This window comes from Fukomys damarensis, unplaced genomic scaffold, assembly GCF_012274545.1.
Source record: "Fukomys damarensis isolate Sample0158 unplaced genomic scaffold, DMR_v1.0_HiC HiC_scaffold_1, whole genome shotgun sequence".
In the NCBI taxonomy this organism is placed as follows: domain Eukaryota; kingdom Metazoa; phylum Chordata; class Mammalia; order Rodentia; family Bathyergidae; genus Fukomys; species Fukomys damarensis.
In genome coordinates, this window is record NW_022900913.1 from 53,800,399 (window position 1) to 53,826,153 (window position 25,755).

A 25,755-nucleotide genomic window follows, 5' to 3' on the forward strand; every position below is an offset into this window, starting at 1 on the left:
GAAGCTCCAGGTCGCGCATCCGCAGGCCCCGTGAACGCGCACGCAAGCGCGGCGTCAGTGCCGCTGATAGCGGGGCGCCTGGCGTTCGCAGGTCGCAGCCGCGGAGGCAGCTGTGGGTAACCGAAGTAGGAGTGATGTTCTCAGATAGAGATTGGAAGACGACGCTGAGCGCGGATGCGGGGCCAGGGGCAACTCAAGCACCGTCTCTTGGGACACACTTTAGTGACAGCTAGGAAGCCACGTCCGGAGTCTACCAGCGAATCCTCCCTGGCGGCGTACGGAGGGAATAGAGAAGGAGCTTTAGCTGGAGGACCTGAGGGTGGGGTGATGGGCACAGCCCTGAGCTCTGACTGCCCGTTCTCAGAAAATGAGTGTTAGGAACTGATTATGTTAAGGTATGCTGTGACGCCGTCATCACAGGCTGCATTCTGGTACCTCTTGGCTCCTAAAATGACCTCAAGCCCTTATCTCTGGTTTCCCACCCCCCCAAGGCCACAGTGGTCCAGAGAAGATGAAACCTGTGTCTGTAGGGCTGGACCCATAAAAGGCAACCTGGCCTGTGATAGGTTAGAAGCAGCTCACCCCTCATTAATAATCAATAGCTTAGCCCAAAGATAATAAAAGGACCTTCCCTTCTTTGTTCTTTCTTCTGCCCCTTCTCCCTCTTTGCTCCTGCTTCCTGAATAAAGTCACCTGTCGGACCTCTGGGGTTGGGGTGTGTGTGTGCGGCGTCTCTAGAACCCTTTCAATGAGTCTGGCTTTTAGGGCCTCACTGGGGTGCCCTAGGGCCTGGGAATTTTCTATTGGGTTATGAGTATGGCTTCTTTTACTTCTTACTAGTTTTTTAAGGGAATCTCCTAATGTGAGATATGGATCAGCAGCTACTTTCAGCCTTGGACACATCATGAAGACCCTGACGAAACCACAGAAGCAGAATGTTTGTATGAAACGAGACATTTTTGCTACGGGAGGAAAAGCTTGCTCTTAGTAAACTTAAAATCAGTAATTTTGGAGGTCACAGCTGGGCAATACATGATTGGTTTCACAGTAGCTTTCCTATAGATAACTCCTCTGACGTGTATTACGATACCAGTTGCGTGCACTACTTCCCAGAAAGCTGAAGGCTTTTTCAAAGATGTCTCATGGGGGACTAAAGTGGGGTGGAAGGCTTGGCATGTCTTCATAATATGTATGTCTCCTTTGCTGTCTCAACACGGGTGAGATTCTGCTCAGCTCTACACGTAGATATGTTAATCGTTTGAAAAATGCTTTGTTCAAGACTACAGTGCAGAGTTAACTTGGAGCTGCTAAGTTCTTTTCTCTCCTCTCCTTTTTCTGGGCCCCCACCCTTCTGCTTTTTTCATAAGACCCCAAAGTCCAACCACCTGAAGTCATTCAGCCTTATTACAGCACTCAGACCCATGAGGCCAGGATGTTTTTCACAGGATGAAGGTGCCAGATACATGAAAATTCAGCATGCTCTAGGATGAGTTGACAGTTATCACCTGGTGGCCCAAGTGTCACAAGAAGAAACACTTGGTGGAACCATGCATCTGGCCAGTGGAAATTACCAGATTAGTCAGCCCCACAAATCAGTAAAAACCTGCTGCCCTCTTCGTTCTGAGTGCAGCTGCTTAGTCAATCTCTGAACCCGTTTCCGACTCCTAGGGGGAAGCAAAAACGTGTGTGCACACTTGGAATATTTGGACCAGTCTTGTCTTGTTTCTGTCATCACTGGGTCAAAAGAGCCATTGTCTGAATAAAAAGTCAACTCAATGTTAATTAGGTTTACACACAGTTTATCTTCTGGGCATTTATTCACCATGCTCATTGTGGGAGACTGCCTGCAAGACAGCTGGCTGCTTGCATTGCAGTTCCCTGAGCGAAGGAGTTGCTATGTTGTAAGTTCTGATTGGCCGTGATCGGCTGCCATCTTATGGCATTATTTAGCTGAGTTTCGCTTTCCAGAAAAAACACCTGCTTCTTGTAAATCATGTGTATTCTGTGGAGCCATAATTGTGGCCTTGTACAGTTATCCTTGAGATTGTTTTTCATCCTTGAAGCTGTTTTTACTTTCATATTATTGCCTAAGTGTGAGAGCCATCTGGCAGAGAGTAGTAGTAGTAGTAGTAGTAGTAGTAGAGTAGTAGTAGAAGTAGAAGTAAAAGAAGAATAAAGAAGAAATCTGAATCTGAGCATGACTCAGTGTGTTTACTCTCGGTGAATCCTCTCAGGTTTGGGGCCTGCTGGCAGGACCCCGACGTCGCGGCTCGCGACACTCATGAATAAAACTGCATGTACATTCAGCAGAAATAGCAGCAAGAGCCTACTTAGAATGGAATCCTGACAGTGCTTTTATTATCTAGTGAAAGGAAAGTCACCTAACTTCTATCACTACCTGTAATAAAAATAACTTACTTCAGAGAGTGGCCATGTGGACTCAAGAGCTCATTTGAGGGGCTGCGAGTGTAGGTTTGAAGTTGGACAGAAGAAAGAAAGATAGGTACAAGGCAAGGCAAGTTTTGTTTTGTTTTGTCGCTCATTACCTTAAAACTTTGGAGGCAGATCACTGCTCAGCTCCACATGCAGGCGTTTCTTGTTTAACGAGTATTTATATTATAAGGTTTTATTAGCCCTGAATTTTAGCTAGTCTATCTTATTCCCTTGAAGACTAAGGACACACAGATAAGAGTAACAAATTAATTTCAGAGTTTGCAGAAACATCCCATTGCCAGCTCTTACAATGTCCAATTCCAAACCTTTCTGGAGCAATGTCTAGAAATCTCCAAACCTGCAGTCACCTCTGATTCCTGGAAAGGCAGAGCCTCACAGACCACCCCATGATGTCACCCCTCCCAAGCAAGAACAATTACCTCATGGGAACTGATTATCCTGAAAGTGATAAGGAATTTTTGAGCTGTGAAACCAGAACTGAGATAATGATCCACCAGACGCTGGCCTCCCTCAGCTAATCTTTGTTAAAAGTTGACCTCTTAGGGCCAAGGATTTAGCTCAGCGGTTCGGTGGCGTGCCTTGCAAGCATCAAGGACCTGAGTTCAATCCCCGGTACCAAAAAAATAAAAGTTGACCTCTTTTGTGAGTGGGCCAGTTTGAACTGCTTCATCAGAGTGATCCCCCTCCAGCTGCTCAAGCCAGTCCTTTTAATATTCTTCCTTTCCAACTCTGCTATGCCTTTCATTGATGCAAACTTTTTCCATGAAATTGTTATTTCATGATGAGTCAAGAACTTACATGGCAGGCGCCGGGCATGGTGGTGCACACCTATAATCCCAGCACTTGGGAGGCTGAGGCAGGAAGATTGCTGCGAGTTTGAGACCAGCCTAGGTTACATATTGAGTTCCAGGGTGAGTTCCGGGTCAGTCTCAACTACATAGTGAGACCCTGTCTCAAAAAAAAAAAAAAAAAAAAAAAAAAACTTACATGGCAGGGTGTGTTGATGTCCCCATCTCCTTGAAGGTGGCCCTCATTGTCTAGTGACAAGTCAAAGGCAGAGTGCTTTCCTGGCATGCACAGGTCCTTTGGTTCATCCCTAATGTCAAAAAAATAAAAACTTTGGGCCGAGGATATAGCTCAGTGGCACAGCATCTGCTTCGAAAGCACAAGGTCCTGAGTTCAAAAAAATAAATAAATTTTAAAAACCTTTTGGTGACTGAATGCTTCTCCAAGGTTAAGTTCACTTTTGAAATGTGTTTAGAAAACTGCATGGTATAGTAGTATAAAATGTTACCCATTATTCTTAATTAGTTTGTGATAGAAAAAGCTGAAAACAACATAAATATCCATCAGTAGGGAAGCTGAAGCCAAAGGAACACTTGAGATCCAAAGTTCTAGAGCAGCCTGAACAACAGTGAGAATCCACTAAAAAAAAAAAAGAGAGAGAGAGAGCAGGTGTGTGGTACACACCTAAAATACAGCTCTCAGGAGGCTGAGGCAAGATGAGTGCTGTGAGTTTGAGTACAGCCTGGGCTACAAAGCAAGACCTTATCTCAAAAGTCCAAAAGGAAAAAAAAGAGAAACTCAGTATCATTGGTCATTAGGTATTATGGTTTAGATCTAAAATGTTTCCTCAAAGCCTCATGTGTGCAGAAGCTGACCGGCTTGTGGGAATGCTATACTTGGCATGTGCTGTTAGGAGGATGTGGTCAGAAGAGGTGAGTCACTGGGAGTATGATTTGGAAGTGCACATTCTTGTCCCAGGTCGTCCCTTCTCTGTTTCCTGGCCACCACGCGTTGAGCAGTTTTTACTTCAGTATGCCCCTCTGAGCCAGCTAACCACAGAATGAAACTGAACCAAAATAAATCTCTCCTTTAAATTGCTAGCATTGGGGATTTTTTCCCACTGATAAAAAAAAATAATAATAAGAAATGTTAATTAAAACAAAAGTGATACATGACACACTAGTATGGTTAAAATTAATGTTGGCAAATATGTGGAGAAACTGAGTCCATAATACATCGATAGTGGGAACATATGGTGCAACCACCTGGGAAAGTTTGGCATCTCAAGTTAGACACCGGCTGGTGATACAGCTCAGTGGTAGAGTGCCTGCCTGTCTGTGCAAGGCCAACTTCAAAAGTTGAGAGGTCTAGTGTGGTGGTGCATGCCTGTAATCCCAGCACTCAGGAGGCTGAGGGAGGTAGGAGCATTATATGTTGGAGGCCGGCCCAAGCTACATAGTGAACATCTCAAAATAAAAAGGGGAGAGAGGCAGTGGGACATGGCTGGTGGTGGTTGTATAACCTTGTAAATACATTAAACATAATTGCCCTGTGACCCAGGAATTCCCCTCCTAGATTATACCCAAGAGAACTGAAAACATCAAAAAAACTTATCCACAAATGTTCACGGCATGCTGCTATGAAGTATGCTACTTTATAATACCCAGAGAGGATACATACAACCCAATGGTGCAACAGTGGAAGGGACAAAATGTGGCATGTCCATATAAAGAAATGATTTGGCCGTAAAAAGGAATAATTTATATGACTTAATTAGAGGTCTAGAATATGCAAATCTATCGAGACAGGATGTAGATTAGTGACTGTAAGCAGCTGGGAGGAGGGAAGAATAGGGAATGATTGCTTAAGGGTATGGAATTTCTTTTTAGGGAGAGCCAAAAATGTTATGGAATTAGTGGTAATTGCTGCATAACCTTGTGACTATACTAAAAGTAGTGAATTGTACACTTCATCACTTTTAGGGAGTGCAGAGGATTTAACTCAGAGCCTCTAAGCACTCTACCCCTTGGCCTGGTTGTATACTTAAGATGGTGAATTTGTTGTGTGACAATTTAAAAAAAAATCTATTTTCTGAGATTATACCTATAGTCTCCAAATATATTCAATGAAAAAAGAAGAGAACAGTTTGCATGATATGGTACCATACTCTAAAAAATGTATACTTACATGCTTTCTAGGCAGTAAAATATCTGCAAAGATAAACAGGAAACCACTGACATTATTTTCTCGATTCAGGAAGGGAAAGCTACCCTTTAGGGTATTGCTTTGGACCTTCTGAATTTTTCAAAGTATTACCACTTCCAATGTCTTTTTTTTTTTGGGTACTGGGGATTGAACTCAGGACCTTGTGCTTGTGAGGCAGGTGGCAGAACCACTGAGCTAAATCCCCAGCCCTTTCTAATGTCTTTTTTACAGAAAGAAAAAATAAGGGATATTCTGATTTGTCCTTAGCATTTAAGAGATCAACTGCATTTTCTTCTATAATAAACTTAAAAGACACCACCCATTTTATCAGATTTATTGTTTAGCAACTGAGTATTTCAAATGCTTAATAATTATTGTATTCATTATATCTGTGATTGTTTAACTTTCTCAAGGAGAAAAAGAAACCCAGGCATAAAAATACCTGCCGGGCCTTCCACATAGTTTGGGTTTATACAGATACTTGGGGGTAGTGTCTACAAGGTAGGCAGAGAGGCAACACCAAGTGACCAGTCACGGGCTATGACTTTTGACCCACTGCTCGATCCATCTCAAGATCTGGTTTATGTTGTCCTCTAGCTCTTCAGGTGTATTGCTGGGCAGCTGGTGCACAATATCTTCCTTGTATGATAGCATGGCCTCTTCATAAAGAACTTGAAAAATCTCACACTCGATATTTTCTCCTAGTTTCTTTTCATTGTAACCCCTAGAAGGCAAAGAGAGGTTAAGCAAACAAATAAACAATGATATTAACTGTAGTTTTAGATTTTGGAAATATACCAGAAACTGGACCATTTATTTAGCACTACTGAGGATTGAAGCCAGGGCCTTTGCAATGGGCTACATCCTCAGAATCTTTTATTATTTTAATTTTTAGACAGATACAGTCTCACTGAGTTGCTAAACTGCCCATCCTGGGCTCAAACTTTGGATCTCCTGCCTCAGCCTCCCATAATGCTGGGCTTACAGGTGTGCATCATGATGTCCAGCTCACAATCACCCCTTGCTGGGCATGGTAGTGCACTCCTGTAATTGCAGCACTCAGGAGGCTGTGGCAGGAGAATTGCTGCAAATATGAGACCAGCCTGGGCTGCACAGTGAGTATGTTCAAGACCAGCCTAGACTATCTAGCAAAACTCTGTCTCAAAAAAAGAGAGAAAACACCCCTAAATACTTCTCACAATCTCTTTGCCTACATAAAACAAGCTAGCAGGGCCAGGGATTTGGCTCAGCGTGCTGCCGCCACCACCAGCCTCGAAAGTGCAAGGACCAGAGTTCAATCACTGGTACAAAACAAAAACAAACAAAAAATCCCCATAACCAAACTAGCACCTGTAAATGTAAGAAACTTCCTTGATAAAAAGGCTGAACTAAGAACTAGAGACTAAATTTAGGTTTATCTGAAGTTTTTCTCTTCCCTCAGTTAACTACTCAATTACCTATTATCAAACTGGTACCTACCTACCTCAAGACAAATTAACTATGACATAAATAAAGGAGTATAGTAATGGTTCTAGATTCTAAAATAAGATTAAAATAGATGGAATATATAAAATGAATTATGTATGATAAATGAACTTTTGTAATCTTTAGGCAAATATGTAAATTAGCTAAATAACTAGTTAAAAATTCAAATCCAGGCCCCGAAGCTAGCCAAGTATGGACTGAATGGTAAGCCAAAATAAATGTCTCTTCCATAAAAAAAATTCACATCCGTCTAGGTTTGCTACTGCATGCCTGTCATTCCATCATTCTGGGAGGCTGAGGCAGGTAGATCATAAGTATGAGCCCAGTGTGGGTAGCTTAGCAATATAGTGAAAGCCTGTCTTAAAAAAGAAAAAGAAAAAAAGAAAAAACTCCTGCAAATCAGTTAAACGTTGTAACAATAAAAAAATTAGTGGCAGGACACTTGCTTCTATTTGCTTGAGACCTCAGTTCAAACTTTAACATTACAAAAATCCAAACAACAACAAAAAACTGAGTAAAGAATCCAAACAGAGACATGCAAAAAAAGATACATAAATGGCCAATACGCACATGAAAATATGCTCTACGTTATTTTTAATTTTTTTTTTTTTTTTTTTTTTTTGGTACTGGGGATCGAACTCGGGTCCTTGTGCTTGTGAGGTAGGCCACCAAACCACTAAGCTAAATCCCCGGCCCCTACTCTACATTATTTTTGGTTTTGGTGTGTTTTTTGGTTTTTGTGTTTTTGTTTTTTTTTAAGACAGGATCTGTGTAGCTCAGGCTGCCCTTGCACTTGGGGCACTCCTTCTGCCACAGCTCCTGAATGCTGGGATCACAGGCCTGTGCCTCTAGGCTGGGTCTCAATGATACAGAGAACTTTTGTAAATATTCTAAAAACCTACAAAATGTTAGGAAAATATAAAATTGACTTCTGTTGTCTCTGACAGCAATCTTCTTTGTTTAGTTCAAAATTAACAGACACCAGAGGTGTTGACCATGAAGTGGGACATCTGGCCTCATCCCTGACCTTGAACACCCTCTTCCTGTGCACTAGAATGGATAGCTAGATGAATCTTAAGGTAAATTCCCTAACTACAAGGAATTGTTACATCTGGGTTAAAGTTAATTCTTCTTACTGTAATTTGTACATGGGTAATGTGAACTGAGGAAATGAAATGTAACCACCTGAATGAGATCATAGCTGTAAAACCTGTAAAAGAAGAATCTGCAACCCAATCATGGTGGATCACTGGCATTGCTCAGTGCGATTGACCTTTGCTGGCAAAATAAACTTTTTATTATTTTGCTTACATCCTGCTTCTCTGTACCTGTCATTTATCAATTCCTTCTGTAACATCAACATTATTAGCTATCAAGGAAATGCAAAACAAAATCACAGTGAAATCTTACTTCATATCCACATATGACTACAACCTAAACACAAACAACTGGTGCTGGCTGGTAAGGATGTGGAAAACTGCAACCCTTATATATAGTAGTATTCATATGTAGTGCTGCAGTTACTTTACAATCTGATGGCTTTTTGGTTAAAAAAATTAAAAATTAAAATCTTATTTTAATCTATAGACGTTTTGGTTGTTTCCACTCTTGACTGTTACAGATATTGCTGCTATGAACATCAGTGCACATTTTTATATCTATTTTCCTTGTTAAATATACCTTGGAATTTAATTGCTGGGTAATATGGTAGCGGCAATATCTGTAATAGTCAAAAGTGGAAACAACCCAAAATGTTCATAGATTAAAAATAACACTTTTACCAATTAAAAAAAATAGAACTTTGAAAACATTATGATAGGACACAAAAGACCATATAGTATTCATTTCTATGAAATGTCTAGCATAGGCAAATCCGAAGAAAAGAAAGCAGATTATTGAGTGCCCAGGCCTGGGAGCCTAAGGAAATGCTGGGTGATGTTAATGGGTATAGGTTTTTCTCTGAGGTAATAAACATTCTCTAAAATCGCAGGAATGACTGCACAACTCTGTAATACACTAAACACAAATGGGTGAAGTGCATGGTATACAAGTTGTATCGCAGTAACATCTGGTGGAACCGTCAGGACCCACTGCCATGGCAGATATGCTGGCATCTGCCATCATTGGACAGGCTATGTTGTGGGCTCCACATCTGTGGCTCACAAGGCAAAGGCTAAAGAATTTGCCACTTAACTGGGCTACACGTACTCTTGAGCCTTCTGTACACAGAAATAATAAAGTCTCTTTAATAAAATCTCTTTAACCTCTAATAAAAAAGGTGATAAACTTTGTGATTTTTTTTCAATGGATAAGAACAAAAAAAAAAAAAATTTTTTTTCCAGTACTGGGAATTGAACTCAGGACCTTGAGTTTGTCAGGCATTTGCAGCACCACTGAGCTACATCCTCAGCCCCAAAACCAAAACTAATGACTAGCTCCCGTACAGTTTTGTTTTTTTGTTTTTTTTTGATGAGGAAGAGTCCATAGGAAACTAAAAAATGAGAAAGATATGTTCCTGATAAAGTATATAAAGAATATACAATTATATATTCAAAGTTTTCATGAAACATTAAAACTCCTGAAGTTAAGGCATTGACATTAACAACAAAAACTAACTGATTTGGAGGCAGTGATTTAGCTCAGTGGTTCTGCCACCTGCCTCGCAAGTGCAAGGTCCTGAGTTCTATCCACAGTACCACCCCCAAAATAAACTGATTTGAGGAAGATTAGTATGAAAATATTCTAAAGTAGTGATGTCCAAAGTAAGTTTCTGTGATGATGGAAACATTCCATAGCTCTGTACTGTCCAATATGGAATCTGCTAGCCATATGAATTCTTTTTTTGCCCCCTGGTACCAGGGATCAAACGCAAGACCTTGTGCTTGCCAGGAAGGTGCAGCACCACTGGGCTACATCCCTGGCCCTAGCCATGTGAATTCTTGAAATGTGGTGAAGGCAATTGAGGACATAAATTTGGGGGGGGTTGGGGGGGTTGAGACAGGGTCTCACTATGTAGTTGATACTACCGTGGAACTCACTGTGTAGCCCAGGCTGGTCTCGAACTCATAGCGATCCTCCTGCCTCAGCCTCCCAAGTGCTGGAATTACAGGCATGCGCCACCACGCCCGGCCATAAATTTTTTTTTATAAATGTCTAGTATATGTGAAAAAAAACTTACCCATGATATAGATAAGTGTCTATTCACATTTGTACATTACCATTTTTAACAGCTTCAGAAAAACTCTACAATGTCTTACAACACATGAAACAATATTCAAGTTACTGGGTAACAACAACAACAACAACAAAACATACAGCAGAAGCCTCAAGTGTTTCCTCATTTCTAGTTTACAACTCAAGTATGGTTGAAACTATCTTTAAGTTAAGGAAAATGTAACTTTTAAGAAAAACAGACTTATAGCCATTTTTGCAGCACGTTAGGAATACTATTAATACATTAAAATTAACTTTGAAGCGTTTTATTACAAAAAAGTATGTATTCATTACCTTGACAGAAACCTGGGGTGAGGAAGAGAAAGGGGAAGGGTCTGCAGGGCTGGAAGCAATACCCGGGTATAAACACTATAAAAATGCAATAACCAATGCTATATATCTACAAATCTTCTCTCCAATACTTGGCTTCTGTATTAACCTTGTTTACACATGCTTTCAAAGACATGCACTGTCAGAATGAAAACTACAAAAGAACCTGAATGCATGATATGCAGTCTTTCATTTCATGCTTTTAGTAAACCTATTCTTTAAGCTGGAAAAAGAAGTCAATACATATTTTCTATATTTATAGACTCAACACATGCATCCGGGGATAGCTCTGCCAGCAATGACATGAATGTACTGCATTAACTCTGAGCGCCATGTAACAGAAAAGGGTAGCCTTTAACAAATGCACAGACTGATGCACACACGTGCACATACACACACACACATACACATATGCCCATGTGTGCGTGTATCCCCCACTGCTCATCCAAATAGAAGCGTACGGAAAGCCCCAAGGAGGTGGAAGGAAAGGCACATATACTACCGCTGGCACTGCTGATTTTCAGTTTTGCTATCTATTCCAGGTTTGTCCTTATTCCCCAAAAAATGAGCGAGAGAACACAACTGAAAAAATACATAATTCTTTGGAAACTGTCCCTAATTTTTATGCAAATGTTACGCTCCCACAGCATCTCAGACACACCTGTGCTGAAACCACTTTGTCCTTCAAGCATTGTTCAAGTTGGCGATGCTGTGAGTGATGCTGCTGCCACAGCTGTTTCTGCTGGACCACAAGCTGCCAAGACTGGTCCGAAGCTGACAGGAGATTTACCAGAGGAGACACACAATTTGCCGGAATGATCAAGCCTACAATCCATTGTCTGTCTTCTGTCCTTAGCCAAACTGTCTGCATTTTCACATTCGTGCCGCTGACAGAGGCACGCACACCCTTCTCTTCTGTCCACACACTCAGGACTGAGCTGCATAAGACATAATACGTGCGGCAGCGAAGACCAATCTCACAGACTAATCCCAAGCTTGTTTTTTTGAAATTGCCACACCAATAAGCATGAGTACAAGTATCTGCAGATGAATTGTACTGGTCTAACCAGTGCACAAGGGCATCAGCTGAGACTACCTTCTTATACTTCTTTTTGAGATCAGCATAAATTTCTAATTTGAGCTGCTTCCCAGTATTTGGTCAATAAACTAAGAAAAGTTTCTTTTTAGGTTTACTTCTTTAACTAAGATGGCAGTTTTCTTGTTGTTCCTCATGTGCAATGACAAGCAGAAGCCATCATCAGGTCCTGTCAGCTCAGCCCAGATCTTGGTTGCTTCCTCTCAGGACATCCCCCTCTCTGCACTGATGGTGTATAACTCTACAAGGCCAGAGGCTGAATAGCCTGGAGTCAGGAACTTCTTAACATCGTTTTTCCTCATCTTCTCATCTCCAGAACTAAGATCTAGGATTCTCATGTCTTATCACCCATTTTTTTGGCATTCTGAGCAACTGCATTAAATGTGTCCGCAAAATACTGAAATAATTCATTCTGCTGATGCACTTCCATGCCCAGAATTCTACTTAAGAACTTTTCTTTATTGTTATAGTCTTTATCAAGAGTAAGAATTCCTGAGCAATCTTCTACATTTATCAGTCCTACACCTATCAGAGGACATAAATTTTTTTTGGTACTGGGGATCGAACTTGGGTCCTTGCGCTTGCAAGGCAGGCAACAGAACCACTGAGTCAAATCCCCAGCCCAAAAGGACATAAATTTTTAATGTAATTTAAATAGCCACATATGACTACTGGCTATGTACTCAACTGTGCAGTTCCAATGTTTCTTGAATCAAAAACCAGTGGTTTCCTTAGGGGACTCCTCCAATTACTGCTAAGGGGTTGAAAGTCAAGTGTGGAAAAAAGAGAAAAGCTCTTGATACATTTCTCTGGCCACTTAAGATCTGAAATTCTCCACAGCTTTTTGAGGCACAGGCTGGAACAACCCACTAGGAAGAGTGTAAGGGAAGGACTCTTGAGTTAAATTCAGTACATAGGCCCTTCCAACTCCCAGCTAATGTCAGTGGGATTAAAAGGCCTAAGACTTTGTTCACTCAGGAGATGCTTAAAATTACACATAATCAGGTTGTGTCCCTGGGGCCAACTGTGCATGGAAATCACTACTGTGGAGCTGGTGGAGAGGAGGAGATACTGTTCATTTGTGGACAGGGTTTGCAGAGCTAGATGAAGGTTTAGAGGCAGAGGGACCTGAGGGCACTTTCTGGCCACCTGCAGGCTGAACAGGCCCTTTCTTCTTGGTCTTGAACACTTTGCTTGGATCCAGCTTGTTCATGAAGGAGTTGGTCTCTCCTGTGAGCAGGTCTGTGTTGTATGTGATGTGCTTATTTATACAAGCTGAACTACCCACCGCTTGGCTAGTCGGCTAATGCCATAGCTGGTGAAGGCATACTGCCCCTGGGGCAGGCCCAGGTGGGCGATGAGCAGGCAGTAAAAGTATCTGAGAAAACGCCAGTGTAATGCTCTGTCCAGGAACCAGATCTTAGTGTCTTGTGCTAATGCTGGTTTCCCAGTTTTGTAGACAAGGCAAACCTTCCCATTCCCATTTCACAAATCCAGCTCATATCACACTTCGAGAGTCAAAATGAGGCTTCTCTGGCTGGTCCTTGTTGGCTTCATACGTGCCCTCCAGGTCTGCTAGTGTTGGTGCATTAGGAAGTGAATACACAGAAGACTGGTTGAGCTCAGCTAGCTTTGAGATGCAGTTAACTGCCATGTTGCCCAGCAGAATGAAGAGTTCATCTAGCTTCACACTCCAGGTCACGTGGAAGCCATTCGTCATCAGGCAAAAGTTCTTCGTACCTTCAGGCGTCATAATTATTTTTTTGTTCCCAGGAAAAAATCATATGACGTTCAGCAGGTGCCTCTTCTATGATGGTCACCTCTGTCACACCTGGAGAATATTCTAGGACTGGGGCGATGCCGAGGGTCAGCTTCTCCAGGTGCAGCTTGTTGCAACCCAGTGGCAGGGGCGGCGTCTCCTCCATGGCTTGTGTCCCCTCCAAGGCTTGTGTCCCGCTCTCAGCGTGAGGTGGGACGGGGTAGAGAGCCACGCAGGGCAGAGGAGGCCGGGACCCCCGCCTCAGCGCCTCTGCCTTTGAACTCCTTCGTGCTCGTGGCATGCTGGAAGCTGTAGTTCTCAATGCCTGAGAGTGCGTCAGGGGAGGATAGGGGACCCCGGCCGGTCAGGCAGCAGCAGCTGGGCGGGGCTCCTGGAGGTCCCAGGCTTGGCCAGGCACCACACCCTGGCCACACCACACCTCCCGACCCCGCCTTCCCTTCACCCCAGACCCTCTCGCATTTGGAGTGGGTGGGTACCAGGAATCAAACTGGTTCCTTGTGCTTGGAGGCAGGCAGTAGAACCACTGAGCTAAATCCCTGGCCCCTACAATTTTTTAAAAATACCTTGCTCTTAGCTATTTACATAAGTATTTGCAGGGGGCATTACCAGGGATCTACTCAGGACCTGGCCCTCGTGAGGCAGGTGCAGTTCCACTGAGCTAAGTCCAATATAGTGTTTAAATCACAATTTTAAATTGTCTTTATGAAAAAGAGTATATGTACTATATGGTCTACCATTTCTTTACTCAAACAAAAAAATTCTCTCTCTGTTTTGCTCTACCACTGAGTTACAACCCTAGCCCCAACATAAAAAACTTTAATGACTTTTCACTGCCTAAAGAAAAGATTAAAGTTTTAGGTCTAGCCTCAACCTCACTTTCCCTATAGATCGGCCACTACAGTGTTTGTCCCAAGATTTAACAAGTGTCTCATTCAACAGTGGTCAGAGCTGACTGTACTCAGTGAGAATGTACATTCTGCACCTGACCTCAGGCAAAATTCTGGAGCTGCTGTTTGAGGCTGCCCAGTAACCCTCTAGAATCCCCCAAAGCACAGTGGAAAAACCTTCTATCTAAAATTTTGTTTTTCTGAGATGTACATTGTGGTCCATGCCTGTAATCCCAGCACTTGTAAGGCTGAGGCAGGAGTTCAAGTCCAGCCTAGGCAACTTATCAACTTAGTAAGACCTGTCTCAAAATAAAAGGACTGGGGATGTAGCTCAGAGTGAAAGTCCTGAGTTCTAGTACCACCACCAAAACAAACAAATAGTTTCTCTGCCCTGGTGTAGTGGCACATGACTGTAATCCAAGCACTAGGCCAGCCTGGGCTACAAAATGAGCTAAAAGTCAGCCTAAACTGCATAGCGACACCCTGTCTCAAAAAAAAAAAAAAAAAAAAAGTTTCTCTGGTTCAATCTGATACTCTATTGGTTGAATTAAAGATATTTTAAAGATTGAAATTTTTTGTTTTGTTAGTTTTTCCATTTCTCTTGTGAGGAATTTTTTTCAAAACAATATTTGGGAACTGTACTGTATACTTAAAAGGTACCAATAAACTCAATGAGGAAAAAAAAATATTTGGGGATTGAACCCAAGGCCTTTGTACTGAACTACATCCCCAGCTCTTTTTATTTATTTATTTTTTGAGACAGGGTCTGACTAAATTGTCTAGGCAGGACTTAAACATGCAATCCTTCTGCCTCACCCTATTACAGGCAAGCACCATCATGCCTGGCTTCATGCGGGCTTAATAGTGATGTTTAAGCAAACAGTGTTAGTGGCTTGGCTCTTTTTCTAGGAAGAAAAATCCTTTTTTCCTTTTATCAAAGAAAAAGCATGGTTAAATGGGGTTTCTACAGAGCAATGAAGGCAAACCTTTTAGAGATGAGTGACCAAATTGCAACCAAAACCCACTTACTTATCACAAAGTGCCAACACCACAATTAAACCTGAATACTGAGGTTTTAGTTTAGAAAAAAAACTCATATATTAACATTTTTGGTTTTAAAAAGAAAAACACAATATTATGCATGTCATAGGTCATCCACCTGTGCTACAGAGTATATTTTACTGGATCCAATTGTCAGCTGAGATACTCAATTTACTCAGAAAGTACTTGCCTGGGTCTTATAAATGTGCAAGTCTGTCTTCTTTCAGAATGACAGCGCAACATAGATTTGGTTTATTTTTAATTTTTATATTTTGTTTTTTTGAGGCAAATCTCATATAGTCCATGATGAATTTACCTTGAACTCTGGCAATCCTCTAGTCTCAGCCTCCTGAGCTGGGATTACAGGCATGCTCCACCATGCCCAGCCCTCATAGATTTGGTTCACAACAGGACACCAAATACAGTAGTCACAATTTCCAAAAGAACCCCTTTTCATGGTAGTACTGGTCAATTTCAGGAATCTCAAAACAAAAAAGTTTATGTTACACTTTAAGGATTCAGTGTTTTCTCTTACCTTGTTTCAAGTCTTTTGTACAATATACTGTTATCTGTTCTCAACACAAAAACTACATGAAACCACCGTTCAGGAAAGAAATCACAACCATGGTAGTCAACAATAACTCCACCTTCCGCCATCTGGTTCTCTAACTCATCAACCACCTGTAGGAAAGGTTAAAAAAAAAAAAACAAAGATATTTCCTAAGAAAACTGAAGTCAACATTCCTATTAAATTCAACAAATACATATTTTATGCAAAGTCATACTTACTTTTTCTTCATCTAAAATGGGACACTCATATTCGTCATCATAGCCATTATATAATGCCCCTAAAAGAGATTTACATTAGCTCATTAAAATAGTGTTTTCTAAGTTAACTTTTCCTAATTTTCAATTCATTGTACACTTCAGGAAATATATTATCAATCATTCTGAGATTCTTTTAATGTAAAAGAGGGCACTAATATAACAGATGTTACATGGACATCAAATGTAAAAAGAAATACTAGAAATTATGTCTAGAAGGAAATAAACCTGGGCAGCAATAGATCTGAAACTTCTCTGTGATACTGGGGATTTAAACCAGGACTTGCACTCACTAAGCAAAATCTTCGGTACTTTTTAAATTTTATTTTTAGCTGAGTCTCGCTAAGTTACCTAGGGTGGCCTCAAACTTTTTTTTTTGTTTTTTGAGTCAGGGTCTCACTATGTAGTTGAGACTGACCTGGAACTCACTATGTAGCCCAGGCTGGTCTCGAAATCACAGCAATCCTCCTGCTTCAGCCTCCTGAGCTCAAGATAAAACTTAGGATTCAAGTATTTTTTCACGTATTATTTTAAACATACTTTAGTATCCATGGGAGATTGCTCCAAAATGTCCTAGTGCTGAAATCTCTTATATAAATGATGTGATATCTGCATATAGTCTAACATCCTCTAGATTACTAAAATATCTCAAAAAAATAAATGCTGTGGAATTAGTTCTTATACTATATTGCTTAAGGAAAGATGTCTATATATGTTCAGTACAGATTAAAAGAAAAATTTTAGTATTTTCTTTTGAAACAAGATCTTGCTATGTTGCCAGGCTGGTCTCAAATTCCTAGACTCAAGAGATCCTCCTGTCTCAGTCTCCCCAAGTAGCTGGGATTATAAGTCTGTGCCATTGCCTCAGTTCTTTTTTTGTACGGGGGATCAAACTCAGAACCTTGCACTTGCCAGGTAGGCACCGTGCTGCTGAGCTACATTCTAGGCCCACGAGCTCCTTTTTTGCTTGTTTTTTAGTACTGGGGATCGAATTCGTGACCTTGCGTTTGCGGAGCAGGCTGCAGAACCACTGAGCTAAATTCCTGGCCCTCACTAGCTCCTTTTTAAAAATATTTCTGATTCACATTGGACTTTTTGGATGCAATGAGCCAGCTGTACTTTTTTTTTAATAGTACCATGAAATCTAAGAATATCTGTAACTGATACTGTACCGTGTAATAGTAAGTACTTAAGCATTTATTCAAGATTATACTGTAATCTTATATGTATATACTTAAATCTATATGGTGTAGCCGGGGATTTAGCTCAGTGGTTCGGTGGCCTGCCTCGGAAGTGTAAGGACCTGAGTTCAATTCCCAGTACCAAAAAAAAAAAAGTTTGATATATATATATATATATATATATGGCGTATAAAGTAGGTATCTGTAGCATTATTATTTATTTATTTTGGTGGTTCTGGGGATTGAACCCAGGGTCTTCACACTGAGCTAATATCCCTGGGCTGTTTTTATCTAGTGTTTAAAAAAAGAAAGAGCTTACAATAAAATGGGAGTGAACAGACAACTCACCTGGGAAGTTTACTGTATTTTATTGCCGTAGCTAATGGTATTATGGGAGCAGCAAGATGAACACCTAACATAAGCTTAGCTTATTAGGGGAAGCTTCCTGGACAAGGCGACTTCTAAGGAAAAACTTGAGGCAGTGAGCTAGGGGAAGGAACATGATAAAGACTATTTCAACCTGAGATAACAGGATAACCGGAGTTAGAGAGAACCCAGGGACAGTGCACCTTTTCAAGGGAGGGAAAGTCTTTCAGAACAATTAGAAAATATATAGGTGCAAAGGGATCAAGTAAGCTGAGGTCAGAGCAAAAAGCTCTTCAAAGCCAAATTAAGGAGCTGAGACTTTATCCTAAGGCAAAGTTCACAAAAGCATTTTAGATGTAAAATGTGCTCAATTTCAAATTTTTAAAAAACCATGTTGGAGGGCTGGGGATTTGGCTCAGTGGTTCCACCGCCTGCCTCACAAGCGCAAGGACCTGAGTTGGATCCCCAGTAACAAAACAAACAAAAAAACCCCACTTTGGTTTGTGGGTGGAGACTGAGTTGGACAGAACCAAGTCTAGAAGCCTCAGGAGATGGTAGTTACTGCAGGTGAGGCAGGCTCACAGCCTGTGCTGGAGCAGTGTCAGGGAGAGGAAAGGGCAACTGATTAATCCTGCCCACAGGAGTCAGAGCTGGAGATGACATCTGACTGTGCCTTCAAGCTGCTGGCAAGACAGGCAGAGGGGGCATCTGGCAAAGAACAGCAGAGGCAAGCAGGGTGGGAAGCTGAAGCATACTTAATTGTACAAGTAAAGCAAAATCCTGTCTCTCCCTCTCTCTCTCTGGGTATGGTTTTTTTTTCTATGGGGGGGGTGTTACTGGGGATCGAACTCAAGTCCCTGTGATTGCAAGGCAGGACGCAGAACCACTGAGCTAAATCCCCAGCCCAAGAATTTTTTTTTGGGGGGGTACCAGGGATCAAACCTGGGATCTTGCATTTGGGAGGCAGGTGGCAGCACCACTGAGCTAAATCTCTGGCCCTGTCTCAAAAAATTTAAAACATGGGCTGCAGCAGCTGCTATCAGATAAATAGATGTTAATGTAAAGTTAAGAAAAAAACAAACCCTAAAACATGCATGGTATATGTTGTCTTTTACTATATTTCCAAGGCAGACTTTATTATATTCCTAGAACTCAATTTGATATACCAAGAATAATGTTTGCTTTGCTTACTGTAGGGGAAATTATTCGATTTTTTTTTTTTTTTTTTTTTTTTTTTTACAAACTCAGGACCTGGCACTTGCGAGGCAGGCTTGGTACACTGAGATAAACCCTGTCCTCAATTCTGTTGCTTAAAAAAGGGGGCTGCGTGAATGCCCTCAGTTCAATCCCCAGGTACTGAAAAACAAAATTCCCAGTGTATCTTGAGTACAGTGCACAGTGGAAAATAAGGGTGAGTGGCTGTAAGAATGAAGACTAGAATGTAGTAAGTTTATACAGATTATGTCAGAGTTCAAATTCTGTTATTCTCTCCCCTCACCTTTTTCGAAGGAATAATTAAGTTTATATATTGACAGCTATATTCTATATTGAAGAATGTTTTTGTTTGTTTGTTTGTTTTTGGAGACAGGGTCTCACTATATAGTTCAGGCTGGCCTTGAACTCACTGTACAGCCCAGCTAGACTTGTACCTCTGGCAATTCTCCTGCCTCAGCCTCCCAAGTGCTGGGAGAGTACCTCTGTGCCACCACACCCAGGAGCAGTGAAGAGATTAGTAGGAAATTTAACATGGTAACAATGGTTGTGAAGATGACAGGGGAATACTATGCAGATGTTTCAGAAAAACTAGGATGATTTAGAGGCCCAGTGGATCTGCATGGAGTGAGCGTGTATGTGCAGGAAGGAACCAGGAGTGTGCAAGTGGAGTCAAGGATGACTTCAGAGCATATCTTAACTAACTAGATGGTCATGTTTAGAGGGTGTCTTAAAATTGGACTATGATATTTGTTTTTTGGTTTTGGTGCAGTACTGGGGATCAAAACCAGGGCCTCATATATGCTAGGCAGGTACAACCACTGAGTCACACCCCAAGCCCTTTTTATTTGTGAGACAGCATCTCACTAAGTTGCCCAGGCTGGCCTTGAACATGCACTCCTGCCTCAGCTTCCTAAGAAACTGGGATTATAGGTATGCACTATTGCTGACCTGAAATTGAGCTGTTTTAAAGGCTAGCCTGGGCAACTTAGTAAGACCATGTCAAAATAAAAATTCTTTAAAAGGAATGGGAAGCCAGGTGTGGTGGTGCATGCCTGTAATCCCAGTACTTGGGAGGCTGAGGCAGGAGGATTGCTATGAGTTCGGTACCAGTCTGGGCTACACAGTGAGTTCCAGGTCAGTCTGAACCCTGTCTCAAAAAAACAAAAATAAAGAAATAAAGAAATAAATAATAAAAATAAAAGGAATGGGGATGTAGCTCAGTGGTAGAGCACTTGATTAGCATACGTGAAGCCCTGGGTTCAGCTGTTAGCACTGCACAAATACAAGTGTAGCTTAGCAGCACAGCATGCACATGTACACAAGAACCTGGCTGTTTTACACCCCTATTTGAGACGGACCCAACATCACTGCGTTACTTTGCTTTGACCAGTGTATGCCTACTTCACGGTTAAGAACAGGTTGCACACTGATAGGCTGGTGGCAAGAAAGCTAAGGATGCTAATCAGACCAAAATAACTGGATATGGGAAAGGTAGTAGGGAGGAATCTGAGACTGGAAAAATAGGCTAAGGATTCTTAGCCATCCCTGATACTTGAGAGGCTGAGGCAAAAGAAATGGCTGAGCCCAGGAGTTTGAGATCTGCTTGGATAACACTGTTAAGACCTTGAAGTCTGAAGAAACAAAAAGGAGGGAGAAAAGGGAGGAAGGGAAGGCAAGAGGATGGGGAAGGTGATGGGGGAAGCAGGGGAGAGGAAAAAGAGGGAGCGGCAGCAGCACGCATTTAGAACTCCAAATAGTTTTTCCAAAGCTTAATTTCCTTTTTCCCTGTCCTTGTTCCATACAGGTAAGACTGATATCTTAACAAATTATACAGCAATTTAACATGATTAAGATGCCAATAAACTTTTTCTTTCTCGGTACTGGGGATCCAACTCAGAACCTTGCACTTCCAGGCAGGCATCCTGGGCCCAATAAACTCCTTTTAAAATCAGGTTGCCTGCACATGCTGTAATGGCAAGTTTGAGTCCTGCCTGAGCAACTTAGGGAGACCCTACCTCAAAATTCAAATAATAGGACTGGGGATGGAGCTCCGTGTGAAATCCCTTGACTCTAGGGGTGGGGGTAGGGGTGAGAGACAAGGTTATTGATATAAGCCTCATTTTTTATAGCAGGATTTCTGAACCTAGATCCTCCTGGTATTTTGCGCCAGGTAACTGTCTCAAGAGGGCTGACCTATAAACTGTAGGCTATTTAGCAGACTCTCTGGCCTCTACTACCTCAGTGTAAGTAGCAAACCTTAACTACCTCCTTCCACAGACGCGATAATCACAAAAATCATCTCCAGTTGAAAATAATGCTTCATAAAGGACTGCTTAATTTTCCTTAAAATATATTACCACTGAAAAGAAAAACTTGAGGGGCTAAGTGGGTAGCTCAGTGGTAGGGTGCACGTCTAGCACGCATGAGGCTGTTTGATTTTTAGCATCATAAAAAAATAAAATTTGAGTGGGTGTGGTGGCATATGCCTGTAATCCTAGCGCTCAGGAGGCTGAGGCAGGAGGATCACCATGAGTTTGAGGCCAGCCTGGGATACATGAGTTCAAGAGCAGGATGAACTATATAGCAAGACTCTGTCTCAAAAAAACCCAAACAAAACCCAAAAATCTCAAAACTGAACTTCAAAAAAGGATACTGGGGGGGAAAAAAGAACCTTTCTTAAATAGTGGAAGAGGAATGAGAGAAGCCATGAGTATTTAAATATAACCAAAAAGATTTTTAAAAACTGGAACTCAGGGTCAGGAATTTAGCAAGGTCCTAAGTTTGATCCCTGGTACTAGGAAAACAAAAAACAACAACAAAAAAACCTGGAACTCAGGAAGTTGGGCAACTCTAGAAGATAAAATCTAAGTAAGTGAAAATTCACTATGAATAAAAATTCTGCCAAGTGGTCTCTTCAAAGAGGAGTCCTGCTTATATTTCAGCACTCTGAGATAAGATACTGTAAGAGCAACTTATACATCAGAGGTTATGAGCCAAACCTCTGATGGCCCTAGAGATGACATTCTAGTTGCAAGTGAACAGACTACATAAACTTCAATTACTGCATTCCTTATTTCTCACAGTGATAAAGAGGGAGAAATTTTTAAAAATTTAACTGTCAAAGCACCAACAATCAAACTGGTGAATGAGAACTTTATTTTTTACACATAAAGGTTGATGGAAAACCATTAGTTTCCTATTAAAGAAAACCCAACATTTCAATGAAAAAGAAGTGTCTAAATTTACTCATTAAATATTTACATTTTCAAAAACAGAACTTGAAAACATCCAGCATGCTAACTCTCAATACAAAGGATTCAAGACCAAGTACACGTTACATGCATCGAGGCAGATTACAAATTATCATAGTCATCATCATCATCGTCATCGTCATCATCTTCATGCTTTCTTTTCAACGCATTTGATGACTCATTGGCAGTATTTTGTGATGACACCATATTAGTGGTAATAAGGATGTTTTTGGACCCAATTAATGATGGATTAATCAGAACATTCTGGACTGCTGAAGTTGCAGGAATGGAGGCTTTTACAGCAGGGGCCTGGGAGGCAGGCATCTGCACTGTAAACCTCTGCCCAGCGAGGGACACTGGAGCCCCTACTTTGGCCGAAACAGACATGGCCTGTGGGGTTGGTGTGCCTAGTGTGGGGGTACTTGGTCTGCTAGTGACTGAACCAACACTCAACCGTGGAACTGTTATTCTTCCTGCAGAAGTAGATGTCTTTTTTTGTAAAGACTTGAGCCTGTAGTTTGGAGCTGTTAAGCAGTATCGATCAGGTGGCAGTCTAGGACCTGAATATGGCTTGATCAGTGGCAAAGGGGTTTGGTTTCTCTGTCTCGCAATATCTAATAAAAAATCTCTCGGGGGAGGAGAGGTAAAAGACTGGTCAGCTCGACACTGGATTGCCAGTCGCACGTCATCTGCATCGACAGTGGTTTTCTTGGCATGGCTTGAATAAATCTTAGCATCATCTAGAATTGTGGTTACATATCGGAAGGCAAACTCCAACATCTGATTTATAACTCTTGGCTCATATTCTGTAATCCCCATATCCTTCAGGATTTGTGCCATCATCTGTGCATCTTTCGGCATGCTCTTGGGAGAAGCCATCTTGCCAGACTCCATGATATCTGCCGACGATCAGACTTTCGATCGTTTGAAAAAAATATGTACATTAGATCAAACTGAAATAGTCACCTTAGTAGCAACTGTTAGGAACTTAAAATGCTTTTTAAATGTTAAAATTTTTTAATGTATTTGAAATTTTAACATATCTCATCTTTTTAATGAGGTATACTTAAAAGTTCCCTTTACTTAAATGTACTGAGTTCCTACTCTGTATTAATTATAAAATATAAAAAGGTAAAAGACACTGGTGAGTGAACAAAAATTAGAGGAAAACAGCAAAAAAGTAAAATATATCACTTTAGAATGTATGCATCTGTACCTGGGCATGCAACTATCAAACTAACCTAAGAAAACACCATAGGACAGTCATATTCTACTGCCTGAGTTCCAAATAATCTGTCCTTCCAGTAACATCAATATACCACCTCATATATATGCTTAGTACCACCCAACTCAAAATGTTCTCTTCCTTGTATTCAGATTCTATTTGAAGACCAATCATTACTGCTCACAGACAGCCATTTTGGGGGTTGGAAGGTAAGTGGTCAAAATGACCAAGGCATAGCACTGGACCCTTGCTATTTCACATTTCTGTGAGTCCCCAACACAGCATAAATTCTTTAGAAACAATTTTGTACCCTCTCACAACTACTACTAGTACTCCACTTACCTTCTCGAGCTACATCACCCACATTAATGTACTTCAGTCCTGATCTGCATGCAAGCTCTTTGCCTAGTGTGGTTTTTCCAACTCCTGGTGTACCTGTTAAGACAAGCCATAGAAAAATACTGTTTGTGAAATATGACTTATTGAACTTCAGCCACCTTTTGCTTTTAAGATTTTGAACAACCTGTATGAAAATTTTCCCAATTAACAAACATATATGAATATACACTATGTCTTAATCAAAATTTCCCAGGAATGACTGGAGGTTAGACTCTACTCAGAGTATCTGATTTTCCAAGGGATGGGGCTCAGGCAATTTTGCTATCAGTTCTGCTTGTCATCACCATGAAACTGCCCAGAAGTAATTTAAAATTAGCTATGTCAAGTCAATTATCATTTATTTGCTTTAATTAAAAAAGATTATAGAATTAAGCCAGGCATGGTTGCACGGAAGCCTGTACCCTGTAATCCCACACTCAGGGGCCTGAATGGGAGGAGATTGCCACAAGTTTAAGGCCAGGCAGGGATACACAGTGAGTTCAAAGCCAACCTTAACTACATAGCAAGATCCTGTCTTTAAAAAAAAAAGGAAAAACTCCTATTCTCTCCCCTACAAGGAAGTGCTGTAAATCAGTTTCTTACATTTTCCAAATAAGTCTTATGTACGTGTGTTTGTGTACATATATACCATTGTGCACACCCAAAGAATATACATTCCCTTCTATGTAATGGCAATATGTTGTTCTTTAGTCTCTCCCTTTTATATCTAATACTATTCTAAAATACATAATCAAATATGTAATTTTCAATTCTTCAGGTTTAGTACCACTAAAATTATTTTCATGTTTTTTTCTCTTTTTTTTGAAACACAGTTTTGCTATTTAGTATGGGTTGGCCTTGAACTTGCTAGATCTGAACTCAACATGTTTTCCATAAAACACTCACTCTTGATTTTCTAATATGGATTAATAATAAAAAAACAGAACATTATGTCTAACCCTGCCTATCAGGTGCTCAAACTCTTTCCTGTATGAAATCTTAAAAGGCTTAATATTTAATTGTTGGGCAGTTAAGCTGCAGCACTCAGCAAAGGACTCATGTCTCGCTAAGAATTTTGTTTGTTAAGTGATTTTTTAAAAGTTACTGTGTTTCCACAAAGAAACTTCATTTGTTATGACAGCAGCTACACCTATTAGGTTGTTTGCAAAAGGGGTGTATGATGTTATTAACTGCTACAAGTTACTATTTTCAGAGCTAAATAAGCAGCAGTAATACGGTCCTTATGCAGTACAATATTTTCGTTTCCTTCACTGATAACACGCAAGCTGAGAATGGCTCCAAAAAAACCAGAAAAGTCCCAAATTATCCCGAAACCTTAACAGCATTCCTTCATGAAAAACGTCGAGAAATGCTCAGCAGATGCCTTAACATTAAAAAAAAAAAAAAGCCTTCTGATACTGACTCAACAAAAATATACACTTGTAGATTAATCACGCCACAAACACCCCACCTCTTTTACAGAAATCTGGTCTGGGAACTGTTTGCAAACGCAAAAAAGAAAATTACAGACGACCGAAGAAGGCTTAAGCAGGGAGGCATCCACCATTAACAGATCTACTAAGGGCCAGATGGTCTCTTAAGTCACTTCGATAGAAACCCCAAACCCACCCCGACACGGTCAACCGCCCATTTTACAAGCAAAATCTCTGATCCAGTAAGATTCAGCCGCTTGCAAGAGAAGCAGGGCTCGTCTCCACCTCGCCAAGGCGCCAGGCTGAGGAGTCACCGTTTCGGGTCCCCTACCCCGCCTCCCGACAGGGTCGCGAGGGCCGGACCCGAGTCATGGCGACTGTCACGCACGCTGCCCCGGACAGAACCCCGGCGGCTCCCCACCTCGGCGTCCGAGGCCCCAGAGCACTGGGCGACCCCGCCTGACCCGCCCGGCCGTGCGCTAACCGGTAATCAGGATGTTCGGGAGCACCATAGTCGCCCAGGCCGCGCCCCGGGAAGGACAGCTCGCTCTCCCAGCACACTACGGGGCGGAGCCGGAAGGGGCGGGCGACTGCAACAGCCCGA

At 41.4% G+C, this 25,755-nt stretch overlaps 3 protein-coding genes and 2 pseudogenes across 5 annotated transcripts in view; all 5 read right to left on the minus strand.

Moving 5' to 3' along the window:
* The window catches only part of Ccdc125 (coiled-coil domain containing 125), a 60,223-nt gene extending 60,133 nt beyond the window's left edge, over positions 1–90 (minus strand). For all 3 annotated transcript variants that reach the window (XM_033761241.1, XM_033761236.1, XM_033761242.1), the window contains exon 1: positions 1–90. In XM_033761241.1, coding sequence (XP_033617132.1) covers positions 1–19 — 19 coding nt within the window. In that variant the 5' untranslated portion in view covers positions 20–90.
* Positions 91–5,771: 5,681 nt separating this feature from the next.
* Positions 5,772–25,752, minus strand: Ak6 (adenylate kinase 6). The gene is made up of 5 exons (XM_010637311.3): positions 25,636–25,752; positions 23,683–23,775; positions 16,067–16,125; positions 15,813–15,958; positions 5,772–6,169 (listed from the first exon to the last, which is right to left on the minus strand). The coding sequence occupies exons 1-5, from the start codon at positions 25,661–25,663 to the stop codon at positions 5,977–5,979; spliced, it is 519 nt and encodes a 172-aa protein (XP_010635613.1). The 5' UTR covers positions 25,664–25,752; the 3' UTR covers positions 5,772–5,976.
* On the minus strand, positions 10,455–12,124 carry LOC117285300 (annotated as a pseudogene).
* On the minus strand, positions 12,396–14,456 carry LOC104871405 (annotated as a pseudogene).
* Taf9 (TATA-box binding protein associated factor 9) lies at positions 22,169–23,771 on the minus strand. Its single transcript, XM_019209459.2, has 2 exons — positions 23,683–23,771; positions 22,169–23,029 (listed from the first exon to the last, which is right to left on the minus strand). The coding sequence occupies exon 2, from the start codon at positions 23,007–23,009 to the stop codon at positions 22,218–22,220; it is 792 nt and encodes a 263-aa protein (XP_019065004.1). The 5' UTR covers positions 23,010–23,029; positions 23,683–23,771; the 3' UTR covers positions 22,169–22,217.
* Positions 25,753–25,755: the final 3 nt, after the last annotated feature.